The following is a 13126-nucleotide window of genomic DNA, read 5'->3' on the forward strand; positions in this document are numbered from 1 at the left end:
TTGCTGATACTCGCTCCATGGCTCCGCACCAACAATCATCCCACGTTCAAAGGCTGTTAAATCGCGTTGTTTACCCGTATCTTCAGAAACAAATCACTTCTACTGTCGTGGTAAACAACCTGCTTCCCTATTTATAATGGTCTGGCCCTCTAGCAACTTCAGCACAAAATTATAGCTAATTATAGCTAATTTGCCTACAAACCTCAGGTGGTCATAATAATCTGGCCACTCAGTGTATATAAACCCAATTACTAATATCTCATATACGGCTTAAAAATATTTTTTAAAATTATTTTTGATATTAAATCTGTACTTTTTTTAACCTTTCATTAAAGCGGACCTTTACCTGTATCTTTAAATAACAACAAACACACCTTTAGAAATGTTTATTAATAATAGTCTACAAAAACATACTTCTAGATCATTTCCGGCTTTGTATTATTTGCATTCCTTAAGGGATTAAACTAGAAAGTTGGCTTTATCACCATCTGCCTTTGTTGTATCAAATACTTATTTATAAAGGGTTGGGTGAATGCAATTCGCACGGTATGACTGCTACTAGATGGAGCCGAGTAACATAGGAATCTCCTATACGTTAGACAAACCCTTTATAAATCAGGCCCCTTAAAGCTGAACTCCAGTCATCCATAAAAACTATGTCATTTTTGGCCACAGGGATGCTTGTATAGTCTATAAACTCCAAAAATACCAAAACTAAGGTTACAAGGCTTAATTTGGTCTAGATTCCCCTTAGGTACATTACTAGGTCCATATACCCAGCTCCGCCCAGCTCCTTGGGAGGAGGGGCCACCATCCTGTGGGTGTAAGATGGGACGGCGGGGCTATCAGGCTGACAGCCCCGGGAGGAGGGGTCCGATACACGGGTCACCCCCACCTGTCGGATGCGCCTATATAGGTGCACTACCACAGACCCAAACCTATTTTTTTAAATCTCAATACATTTTCAGGGTTATTCACAAAAGGGTGAAGAGTTTGGAGAAGGCAGGAGAAGTGAACAATCTAGGACAACAAAGCTGAACAGGAAAGTGAGTTGAATTGGAGAATAAAGCGGACCTTTACCTGTATCTTGAAAATAACAAGAAACACACCTTTAGAAATGTTTAGTAATGACTGTCATAGACTTACCCGGCGCGTCCCGTTGCTCCAGCGACGCGCCGTCTCGGCAATGACGCCACGCCGACTCCGCCCACGGGGCGCGGTCTCTCAGTTAAAAGTTCAGCGGGTTCGTCACTCAGCGTTCTCTCGTTATGTGTGACGAATAGTGAACCCACAACCTTCATTGATTCAAATCAGCGATGTTGTCCTAGATTGTTCACTTCTCCTTCCTTCTCCAAACTCTTCACCCTTTTATGAAAAACCCTGTTAATCTCAAAGAAACAAAAATATCAATAATATAAATTTGTGCCACAGCGTATATCTAATTTTTAAAAACACTCTTATCGTTGATAAAATCAATTAAATTCAACCCACAACCTTCATTGCCTGTGAACCGTCCCATACAGCAGCACCCAAAGACAACCCCAGCAGTGGAAACTCTTCACCAGTCTGGAAGTGAGCAGGAGGGCTGGACGCTCGGGAGCAATCGTTGATAAAATCAATTAAATTCATTAAAACAACCCTGACTGGGCAGACTAAAGGGGTACCCTATTTTTAAATATAAGAAATGTAGTTCTAATACAAAATGTACCGTATTTTTCGCTCCATAAGACGCGACAGCAGCACCCAAAGACAACCCCAGCAGTGGAAACTCTTCACCAGTCTGGAAGTGAGCAGGAGGGCTGGACGCTCGGGAGCTTGGTCCCCTGATGACCGTGTACCTAGCTGCACTACTAAGCGCAATTACCCTGGGTCATATTGCTATTGCCACTGCCGCTGTTATCTGAATTCAGTGCACTGCCATTATCATTGCTCCGCCTGGAGGGTCGCTTACCAATCCTGCTATTAACCCCTCAAAGACGCGTTTTTTCCCCCCAAAAGGAGGGGGAAAATGTGCCTACGTCTTATGGAGCGAATCCCGACGCCCGAGACATGCAGTTTCAGGTTTCAGGCTCGTTTAATAGGAGTGATCTAATAAGATCACTCGTATTAAAACCGAGCAGCGGCGGCGGCGGCGGCGATCGATATCACCATAGAGCAGACGAAGAACGGACGTTCTTCGTCTGCTCTGTGTGATCACTGAGACCATGGCGCTGTAATCACAGCGCCCCCTGTCTCAACGATCACTAACTGCAGCTTCTGTCACAGCTTCTGTCATAGAAGCTGTGACAGAAGCTACGGTCTGTCGAGTGCTCCATAAGGCGCACCGGACCTCCCTGCGTCCTATGGTCTGGTGCGTCTTATGGACCGCAAAATACGGTAATTGTTATACTAGGGATTATGTTCCATCCAGCTTTTCCAGCTTTTCAGTATACAGTAGAAATTAAGCCAAAACTATATTTTAATTTGGGATAGCATAAGGGAGGTCTATAACCCCCTCCAGCTTTCATTTTGGCATTTATGTCCCATTGGAGAGGTAGCTAAACTTATGCAGGGGGGGTTGAGTGCCTTGATATCTTACATTGTCTAATTACTGAACTGCCCCATGTACAATCCTATGTTTGTTGATTATGCATTCCCTTTAAAAGTATCTAAATATGACAAGTACAATATTCTGTAATTTTTCATACATTGCTTTATCAAGTATGTGGTTAGTTATTACTGCACATGCAATGGGGGGGGGGGATTTATCAAAACTGGAGCAGACAAAATCTGGAGCAGTTGTGCATAGCAATCTCTCTTTCATTTTCAAATCTTAACCGAACAAACTAAAGAGAGAAGCTGATTGGTTTGCATGCACAGCTGCTCCAGATTTAGTCTGCTCCATTTTTGATCAATTCCCCCCAATGTATGCTATGCACGGAGGAAGCTGTTCAGCTGCTGCTGGGAATTTTTTGCCCAGGTAATGTTCACCTGCTGCATGCTTCAGCTCATGGACTGCTTTAGATAACAGTAAAAAAAACACATAGCCTGATATTATGTAAGTTGAAGATAATTCTCCTTATTATGCTACAACTCATGATCCCTTTTTTGCTGCACCTGTGATAACCGGAATTATGTCGAAATTTTGGGTTGCTCAATTTCCATGCCTAGAACATCCTGCCTATGCACTGTATATCACCTGTATTTCACCTCCCCCATGATCATTTAATGTAATAGTTGTCATTGGATCATTTGTATATTCTTGTCTTTCCTCCTTTAAAACAATATACTTTTTTTAAACATTTAATATAATGTTATTATTGTAATATATATAAACCCAATTACTAATATCTCATATACGGCTTAAAAATATTTGTAAAAATTATTTTTTATATTAAATCTGTACTTTTTATTTAACCTTTCATTAAAGCGGACCTTTACCTGTATCTTGAAATGGGCTGAAAATCTCGGCTTATACTCGAGTATATACGGTACTTATGCTATGAATGCTTGAACTGTTAATTGCCTGCAACTGCTAACACATCGCATAAGGGGGATCATTATATATCGTTTGCATATGCTTCAACCTGTCTGTGTATTGCATGAGTGGTCTGCTTAAATTGCCTCTAGCTTGCTGAAGTTACACGCACACAGCTGCTTATACTTGCTTTCTCTACAAACCCTAACTTATTAGATCTGCACAACTTACTGCTGTAAATCAGATAGGACTGCAACCTGTTATCTCTTTATTTGTGGACTTTCAGTCTCAGCTCATTTAATTTAAATTGAACCACCAATTAACCTAGGGGAACTATAACCTGTCAGCCTCTAGGAGCTGTCTGGTTCACCATAGGCCAACGAATTCCTCAAATATACAGTGGATAGAATCTTCCCAAACTCTTCTCCAAATAAATCACAGGCCAACTTATTTGTTAAACGCAGTGGTACATGATGCATACAGTCTCCCTACCGCACTAAGTGTAATAGGGAACCGCTCACTGAACCACCGCTTAGAGACAACTCAGCGTCAGTTCCGCAGCTGTGATCCAGTTTAATATATCAACCGTGACAATGACAATCTGCAAACACATACATCTAGATAATTGCCGGCTTTGTATTCTTTGCATATCTTATTTTTCTTTTCTACCCCAGTATTCTGACGGTGGCCATGTTTACTAAGGACAGATTACTAGCTACCCTTTTACTTCCTGGATTTCTGGCACATGTGCCTAGGACATGTGACCATGCACAGCATCTCAGGGAAGAAAATCCCTTTCCCAGAGATCTCGTAAGATTACATATGATATTTCCCAGCAATGCTCTGCTGATGACGAGGCAATCCCAGTGTGCATTGCTTTGGCAAGCTGAAGTTATTTTGCCCTTTCAAAGCAGGAAATGAATGCTCTGCAAGTGTAAGTATTTCACAGAAGATTAAATTGGGTGCAGGTTTGTCAGGAGGAAGCCCAACCTCCCTTAAAGGCACAGTTACGCACAAGGGACCCCGCACAAGGGGGCATCCAATTTAATCTTCTGCCACATGTGCTCCAAGATGGAGGGATCCCTTGTGCATACCTGTGCCTTTAAGGGAGGTTGGGCTCCCCTCCTGACAAACCTGCACCCAATTTTATCTTCTGCCACATGTGCTCCAAGATGGAGACTCTCATAGTTTAGAGTTAGGACCGCACTATATGGAGGTGCCTTGATGTGGCTGTGCGGCTTTCACATTTTCTGCAGAAGACGTGTATCCAAACCTCTGCTTTTAACCTTAGTGGTTGGACAGGTTTTTTTGCATGCTGGCTGGTGAGTGTGCCTGGAAACCTTTTTCCAGCCTGTTTTCAGTCACTCTTCAAGGAGACACATTTGTCATGGCTGGCTTTGTTTTAGTCTGCTTTTGAATTTTTTAAGTCCTTACTGCTCAATCATCGCCCTTTATTAGGTTCGCCATATGAATCTCTACCACACATTATGGAGCATGGAGTTCAGTAGTTTGGCTAGATTACATGAATTAATTGGAGTATCAGTCCATCCAGGCTTCTCCATTTGCTCTATCATCTACCCTACCTTGGTGGATTGGGAAACGTCCCATTTTAAAGTATATCTGTAGCTAATTTACTTCTATTTAGTTTTGGAAAGAGTGGATAGAGGTTAGAAGCCATCAGTTTTTAATTTGTTTGCTGTTGGCATCTTCATGAGGAGATTTCCCTTACTTTCCTGTGCTGCAAAACAGGAATTAAAAGGAAATCTCTCCAAAGTGAGGGGAAATTCCCTCCCAGAGAGCTGTTGTCAGAACAGGTGTCCCCATTGGAAGCTTTACCTACTAATCTTGTTCCCGATAATGGTCATCACTATAGATCAGCCTTTCTAAAATGTTTTAACATGGATGACCTTTCAGGTCTCAGGGATCCCCTGCTAATAATTCCTACATCAACAGCTCGCATAAAATATGGTAATCAGTATGTTAAACTATAAGAATAAATAGAAGCAAAATGAATGTGATTAACTTTACATATTTGACACCCAGTGTATATGACAATTATTTTCGGTAATAGCTATGAAATAAAAGAGACAATAATAAAGTCCAGGAAAGGAATGCAGTGAAAATTGGAATGTTCCCTCACATTGGGTGGTCAGTGAAATGCTCCTTTACATTACTGATCAGTGGAGAATACCCCCCCCCCCCCTTAGATTGGTGTTCAGTGGGAGAATGACCATCTTAGATCTGTGGTTATTGAAAGCAGGACCATCTCATACTGGTGGTGATGCTCCTTACTTTTGTGTTTAGTGGAAAGAGTGCGCCTTACAGTGGTGGTCAGCGGGAATAATGTTCCTTACATAGTTGGTCAGTGGGAAAAATGCTCCTTACATAACTTAGCTTCCAGGCACTTTGTTCTCCAAGCCCTGTTGTGAGCAAGCTCAAAATGAGTGATGCACTAGTTTATAATACACCTGCTCAATGAGAGACACCTGAGCTCAATTAACCCCTCCCCCTAACAAGAGCGATGAGAAGCGGTGGTCAATGAGAAGAACACTCATTACATTGATAGTGGGAAGAATGCTCCTTATATTGGTGATTAGTAGGAAGAATGTGCCTTACATTGGTGGCCATTGGGAATAAAGCTCATTACAATGCACCTTACATTTGTGGTCAATGGAAAGAATGTTCATTACACTGATAGTGGGAAGAACGCTCATTACATTGGTGGTTAGTGCTATAAATGCTCCTTACATTGGTGGTCATTGTGAAGAATACTCATTATATTGGTGATTAGTAGGAAGAATGTGCTTTACATTGGTGGTCATTGGGAAGAATGCTCATTACATTGAAAGTGGGAAAAATGCTAATTACATTGGTGTTCAGTTCGAAGAATGCTCCTTACATTGGTGGTCAATAAAAAGAATGCTCCTTACATTGATAGCAGGAAGAATATTCATTATATTGGTGGTTAGTGGGAAGAATACGCCTTACATTGGTGGTCATTGGGAAGAATGCTCATTACATTGATAGTTGTAAAAATGCTCATTACATTGGTGTTCAGTGGGAAGAATGTGCCTTACATTTGTGGTTGTTGGAAAGAATGCTCCTTACATTGGTGGTCAATGGGAAAAACGTTCATTACACTGATAGTGGGAAGAATGCTCATTACACTGGTTGTTAGTGGGAAGAACACCCCCCTTACAAATGGCTAAAAAGATTATTGGCCTCAGGGATTACCTATCTGAAAAGCAAAAAATGTGGTCTGCTCAAGGAACCCCTAGCAACCTCTGGAGGAACCCTGGAGTTTTATGGAACTCTGGTTGAGAAAGACTGTGTTAGGATCTATTAGTAGGTACATTTAACCAAGTACAGATCAGCATATAGAATATTAAGTCAAGTGGCATGGCAAGCAATATATTTATTTAAAAAATTCATCAAAAGTAACATTTGACACAGTATGCTAAATTTGTGTTTGAGTTCTAGTTTGCAGACTTATCATATTCAGCAACACATACAGTACAATGTAGACAGTTATCCATCATGATAATTACATCTGGACAAGCACCTTTAATCGTCTGTGCAAACCTCCTAAAGTAAAAAAAAAAAAATATCACCCTAATATTTTTAGCTATGGGTGGATTCGGGGCAGAGTTTAATCCCACCTGGGATCATTACTGCTGTCTGTCACCCCATTGGTGTAATGATTATCCTAATAGGAAGATGGAACTCAGCTGCGGAGACACGTTAACAGTCACATGCTCAGGCCGAGGAGTACGTGATGACAGGGTTTATATTGTCAACAACCTCAATGCATCATTGTTCTCTCTTCCAACCTCACTAATCTCCCTATGGTTATACAGTAATAGTTAGAATGTGTGATAAGACCTTAGAATATTATGTTCCAGGTTAACAGTCTGGATAATTGCGGAAACGGTATATTAAGATCATACACCTGTGTTCCCTTGTACAGGTTTATCGTCACCACTTATAAATCAGAACTTTAGGTAATGCAAGGTTATCTTCACCACTTGTAAATCAGAACTTTAGGTAATGCAAGGTTATCTTCACCACTTATAAATCAGAACTTTAGGTAATGCAAGGTTATCTTCACCACTTGTAAATCAGCACTTTAGGTAATACAAGGTTATCTTCACCATTTATCACTCATGTTGCAGTGCTGTAGGGAAGTCCAGCCCCACTACATACAATCACTTATAGCCCCAGTGAGCGGCAACCCAGTGGGGTATACTTGCGGTTTGGGATCAGCGCTGGTCTTTGGCTTCTCCTCCCTGGCAGACACGTTAGCCCTAGTCCCTTGGAACAGTTGAAGAAATAGGTCACCAGCACTCAAAAAGTTTAAAAATGAATAAGTCCTTTTTATTGGACCATGGTGTCACGACAATCGAAAAAAGGATTTATTCATTTGGTGTCACGACAGTCCAATAAAAAGGACTTATTCATTTTTAAACTTTTTGAGTGCTGGTGACCTATTTCTTCAACTGTTCGTTTTGCACGGTGCCATCCGTGGAGTTACTACAAGCACCATCCCTGTGTACTGGCCGGGACTGCTGAAAGGTGTGCGGAGAGCACCCTCACCCTACTGCAACTAGTCCCTTGGAAGGCGTCTAGTGTGTGGCAATATTGGCAGGTAATCCGTGGGGGGAATCGAGTTGACAGCACTGCTGTACAGAGATCGTGATACGTCTGGCGTCCGCATCGGTTGCTTGAACGCCAGACAATTGCGATGTCGCGGCTTATGACGCGAAAAGGGCCGGCCCCGTCTGACGTCGGCGTCCTGGGGGCAGAGCCTTCCCTCGAGTCAACGACTCGGAACTCTTACGCCCCCGGGAACCATTACAGGACCCCCTGCCAAGGGAAGCGAGCATGGAACCTGTGAACAAGTAGAGGAGCGTGGACTCCCCCAGTGTCCTCCCAGGAATCCTCCTGGGGTCCATAAGACTTCCACCTAATGAGATACTGCAGCCGGTTCCTAAACAACCTTGAGTCAAGTATCTGCTCCACTTCGTACTCATCCTGCCCATCGACCGTGACAGGAGCTGCAGGCGACGATCAGGAAACGGATCTGAGATGTGGGGTTTCAACAGCGAAACATGTAAGGTGGGGTGAATCCTGAGATCCGAAGGCAGTGTGAGCCGCACCGCATTTTCATTGATGATAGATGAAATGGGGAATGGACCAATGAACAGGGAACCGAATTTCCTACAAGGTGTTCTCAGCTTCAGATTACGGGTGGAGAGCCACACCAAGTCCCCCACCTTGTACTGTGGGGCCGACCTGCGACGCCGGTCATAGCAGGATTTCTGTCGCTCCTGAGCTTTCTCAATGTTGATTTTCAGGAAGGCACTGGTATCACGAAGATGCTGTACATAATCCTCAGTAGCAGGGTTATTTGACGGAATTGCCTGCGGTAGCAGAAAGGCTGGGTGGAACCCGTAGTTGGAAAAGAAGGGGGATTGTACGAAAATTCAGCTATGGGCAACAGCGCGTGCCAGTCGTCCTGTAAATGCAAGCAGTAGCAGCGGAGGTACTGTTCAAGACAAAGGTTAATCCTTTTCGGTTTGACCGTTCGTCTGGGGATGGTACGCACTAGACAGTCGCTGCTCAATCTGGACCTTTGAGCATAGAGCTTTCCAAAATCTGGACACGGACTGGGAGCTCCTATCAGAAATGAGGGTTTTGGGGACCCCATGGAGCTTGATGACATGGCACAGGAGGGCATCTGCTGTTTCATACGAGCTGGGTAGCTTCTTGAGGGGGACAAAGTGCACCATTTTAGTCAAAAGATCCACTGCTACCAGTATGGTGTTATGATTGGCAGACGGCGGCAGATCCACGATAAAATCGATGGAAATCGTCTGCCATGGTTTTTCCGGAATGGGGAGGCTCATCAGGAGGCTGGGTCTCATGCTTGGACCGAGCACAGATGCCACATGAGGTCACATAACTCTGGACAGTTTCCTTCATTCGTGGCCACCAGAAGTGGCGGCTGAGCAAATCAAAAGTCCTTTGGATACCCGGATGCCCGGCCAGGGGGTTGTCATGACAGATTTTTAAGAACTGGCATTACTGGCCTTCTTCATCTCTCTGTACCTCAGGAGGTTGAGGTTCTACCACCAGGGCTTCCTTCAACTGGTCCTTTAGGGATAAGGTAGCATTGATTCATTTTTCCGGAGAGATGATGTGGGTCTGTGGAGGAAGCAAGTTAGACGTCTCATCCTTCCGTGAGAGGGCATCCGCCTTCCCGTTTCTAGCTCCTGGCCTGTAAGTAATGAAAAAGTTAAAGCGCTCAAAAAAGAAGGCCCAGCGTACCTGCCTAGCTGATAGCGTCCTATTCTTCTGGATATACTGGAGGTTTTGGTGATTGGTATAGATTAGGATGGGCGACCCTTGGCAAATCGTCATTCGACCCCCGAGGGGTTACGACCCACAGGTTGAGAACCCTGTTGTAAACAAACACAACCAACTGGCCCTTTCATGACAGGGACTGTTTCAAATTCCTGTGGGCTTAAGAATGTGCACCACAAAAAGTCACGGCGTCTCAGTGATTGGTGGCCAATAGGAGTGCCATGTGTAGAAATAAATCTGTCGGGAAGTAGAATTACACACCTTAGAGATAGTAGACCCCCATGGCCTGTAAAAGCTATTAAAGCGTCGGTGATGGACAACTTTGGGTATTTGGTTTTTACCCTGTTTCACGGGAGCGCACAATTGTAAAGCTTGACATGTTTGGTATCTATTTATTCAACACAAGCTCTTATATTTTACCAAGAAATGGGTATTATATTGTGCCTGTGTTCCAAAAATACACTTGAGTGTATTTTTTTTACTGAAAATCTGCACTTGATAAACAGTTGCGCTAATATCGTGCGACATAAAAAATTGCAACTGCCGCCATTTTATTTACGCTTTTCATAAATCAGACATTGTAGCTGTCACACCGGATCTATAGATCGAGAACTGAGCGATCACATTACACTGATCACTCAGCTCACGGCCTTCTCCCTGCAGAGTGTACTCGCTGTCAGTCATTTAGTCAATGTGTCTTGACAGAACTGGCAATTGAGGGTACCTGTGAGAGTGTCCCATGAAAAAGAGGGTTGATGCAATCGTAGCCAGGGTAAGCCAAGGATTACCGGGAAATGTGGCGAGGGAACCACGTCAAAAGAGATACACTCAACATGAGCCTCCTGGACCACCATCAGGAGTGGCTGAGTCTGAAAGGTAATCGGACCTGAGGCAATGGTACTGCCATCAATAACACGCACTGACACTGGGTTTGATTTTTTTTGCTGCTCTTCCTTTTAAATCTGTATCTGTTCTCATGTTGGGCAGAACTTCTGTTTTGCAGCAGACTGCCTTGTCTCTGGAATGGCTACATGGTGTCTGTGTATAGGTTTGGAACCTGAGCCAGCACTACAGGAAGAGGCACTCAGCTGCAAAGGGAAGTTCTCCCCAAGCATGAGAAGAGATGAGGATTTAAAAGGAAGAGCAGCAAAGAGAAGGGAAACTACCATGGATTACAGTAAGGCGCACATTACAGTATTGTTTTATGTTAAAAAATCTGAGGGTTTAATGTCACTTTAAGCCTGGCTGAAATGGTCTGACCAGGGGTGGATTTCTGTCTCCCCATTAGAGCCATGTGTGGTCAAACCCAGCCTTACTTTGCAAAAAACTTAACGAAAGTTTTAGACCCCCGTCTTTGCTGTAAATTTAGAAAAAAAATGACTTGTTTTGTTTCCAGTTTGCATCGTGGGTCATTGAAAACAACTAAGTGTTTTCAACAACTGCATAGATGGAAACTGCACCACTGAGTACAATGCTGCTCCAATCAGTGTAACGGTACATATTTTATCCTTGCTGGTTCACTGCAGTTTGATTCTTATGGAGACAATGCATATGCCGGACTTCAGCATTAATGCTAATGCTGCATTCACGTGCCATTGTACAGATGGTAGATATGAGTTTTCAGTAGGGATGCACCGATACTTTTCGAGTACCAGTGCAGATACTTGGCATTTTCGTGAGAACTACCAGGGTTGCAGTGGTTGCAGCTGGGACCTGGCTCTGGCGCTCCACCACTGTCCTGAAATCATTAGTCTGTATTGTTTTAGAAAAACTGTCACATGAGAATAAACAAAAATGTATCACTACTCATATCTGTGAGGACCTGGGCAAGTATCAGTACTTTACTTGAAAAAATAGTATCAGTGCATCCCTATATATATATTTAAAAAAATAAAATCATGCATTAAAACAGAGATGTACAAATCCCGGGAGCTCCTTACAAAGGACAGCTGCCTTCTAACTTTTGAATTTTTCTCTAGTCTAGTCTTGGAGCTCGAAAAGCATCTGTACTTGTACTTGTACCGAGTACTGTACTTGGTATCTGTGCATCCCTAGTTTTTAGGTCAGAAATTCCATTTGAACACCCTACCTGAATTCCTTGACTTGGACCTCCAAATTCTTAGGGCGTTCCAATGGAGTTGCATTTACCATCTGGACGATTAAGACAAAATTTGGCTCTGGGATGTTTTACTGAATTCGGCTAATAGATGTTAGATCAGATTTCCCAAACAGGTGGCACTGCAGTTTTATAGACAGGGGGGGGGTCTCAGATTCAAACTGGAGGCAATAGGAGAATTTCCAAAAATCCTGGATCCCGAGGTCTGTAAGGTTTCTGTAAAACTGCAATGCCGTCTGCTGGTGAGATCTGAATCATCGATTCTGAATCATCATCCATATATAAATATGTGAGAAAAGAAATTAGATTACATTTATTTACTCAGCAAAACTACATCTTTATGTCACCTATTTTAAAGCTAAATGCAAGCCAAAATTTTTTTTAGTGGAGAGGAAATAGAACCCTTGTCAGGTTTTGATTGCTGTCTGGGTCCCCGTTAGGGAGATTCGTCCTCTCTAATTGTCCTGGAGAACATTATCACTGAAAGTAAAAGAAAATCCCACATTTTGGGATGTCATCAGAACAGGAATTGATGGAAAGTCTTCCAAATGGGACAATAGTTCTGGTGATCCTGCTGGCTATTGTCAATCTCCCTCTCTTTGGAGGGATTTCCTCTCACTTCCTGTTGTGGCTATTGGACAGGAAAAGAAGGTAAATCTCCCCAATAAGACACAGATGGCCCAAAAAAAAAAACAGTGATAATAACCTTCCCTTACTCTATCCAAAACTAGCTCTATGTTGCAAATTAAAAGCAATAGCAGGACTGGTTAACTTGGGCTAAACCGAACAATGCAAAACAAAAGATATTTTAGTAAAAAAGATTAATATATGTCAGATACACACAGTGAGGCACACAGACTGACACACAAACAGCACAATATACATAGGATGGCTTCTTATAGACAATCCATTCTTTGCTGTGCTTCAGCTTGTCCTGGCAGTGCCATCATTCAAGGCTTCTCTAGCTGGATGTCACCGGCCCGTAGGGAGCCCACATCCTCATAGGTGGCTTGTAGACCACGGGAGATGTCTTCATACATTGAGCAGTCCTCCAGATTAAGTCCCTGTGATTGAGGAATAAGCAGATTAAAGGGAAACAATCAATTTCTGAGTCGATTTATTTTATATCTATATACTGTATATCTATCTATCTATCTATTATTTAATTATATATCTATATATAATGTATA

General features: G+C 42.8%; 1 protein-coding gene across 1 annotated transcript in view; it reads right to left on the minus strand.

Moving 5' to 3' along the window:
* Positions 1 to 12841: 12841 nt before the first annotated feature.
* Positions 12842 to 13126, minus strand: part of CD79A (CD79a molecule) — a 27240-nt gene continuing 26955 nt past the window's right edge. The window contains exon 5 of the mRNA XM_018554772.1: positions 12842 to 13000. Within this exon, the coding sequence (XP_018410274.1) occupies positions 12887 to 13000 (114 nt within the window). The 3' untranslated portion in view covers positions 12842 to 12886. The remainder of the gene's footprint in view (positions 13001 to 13126) is intronic.

Source organism: Nanorana parkeri, unplaced genomic scaffold (genome assembly GCF_000935625.1).
Source record: "Nanorana parkeri isolate BGI_ZX_2015 unplaced genomic scaffold, ASM93562v1 scaffold173, whole genome shotgun sequence".
Lineage (NCBI taxonomy): Eukaryota > Metazoa > Chordata > Amphibia > Anura > Dicroglossidae > Nanorana > Nanorana parkeri.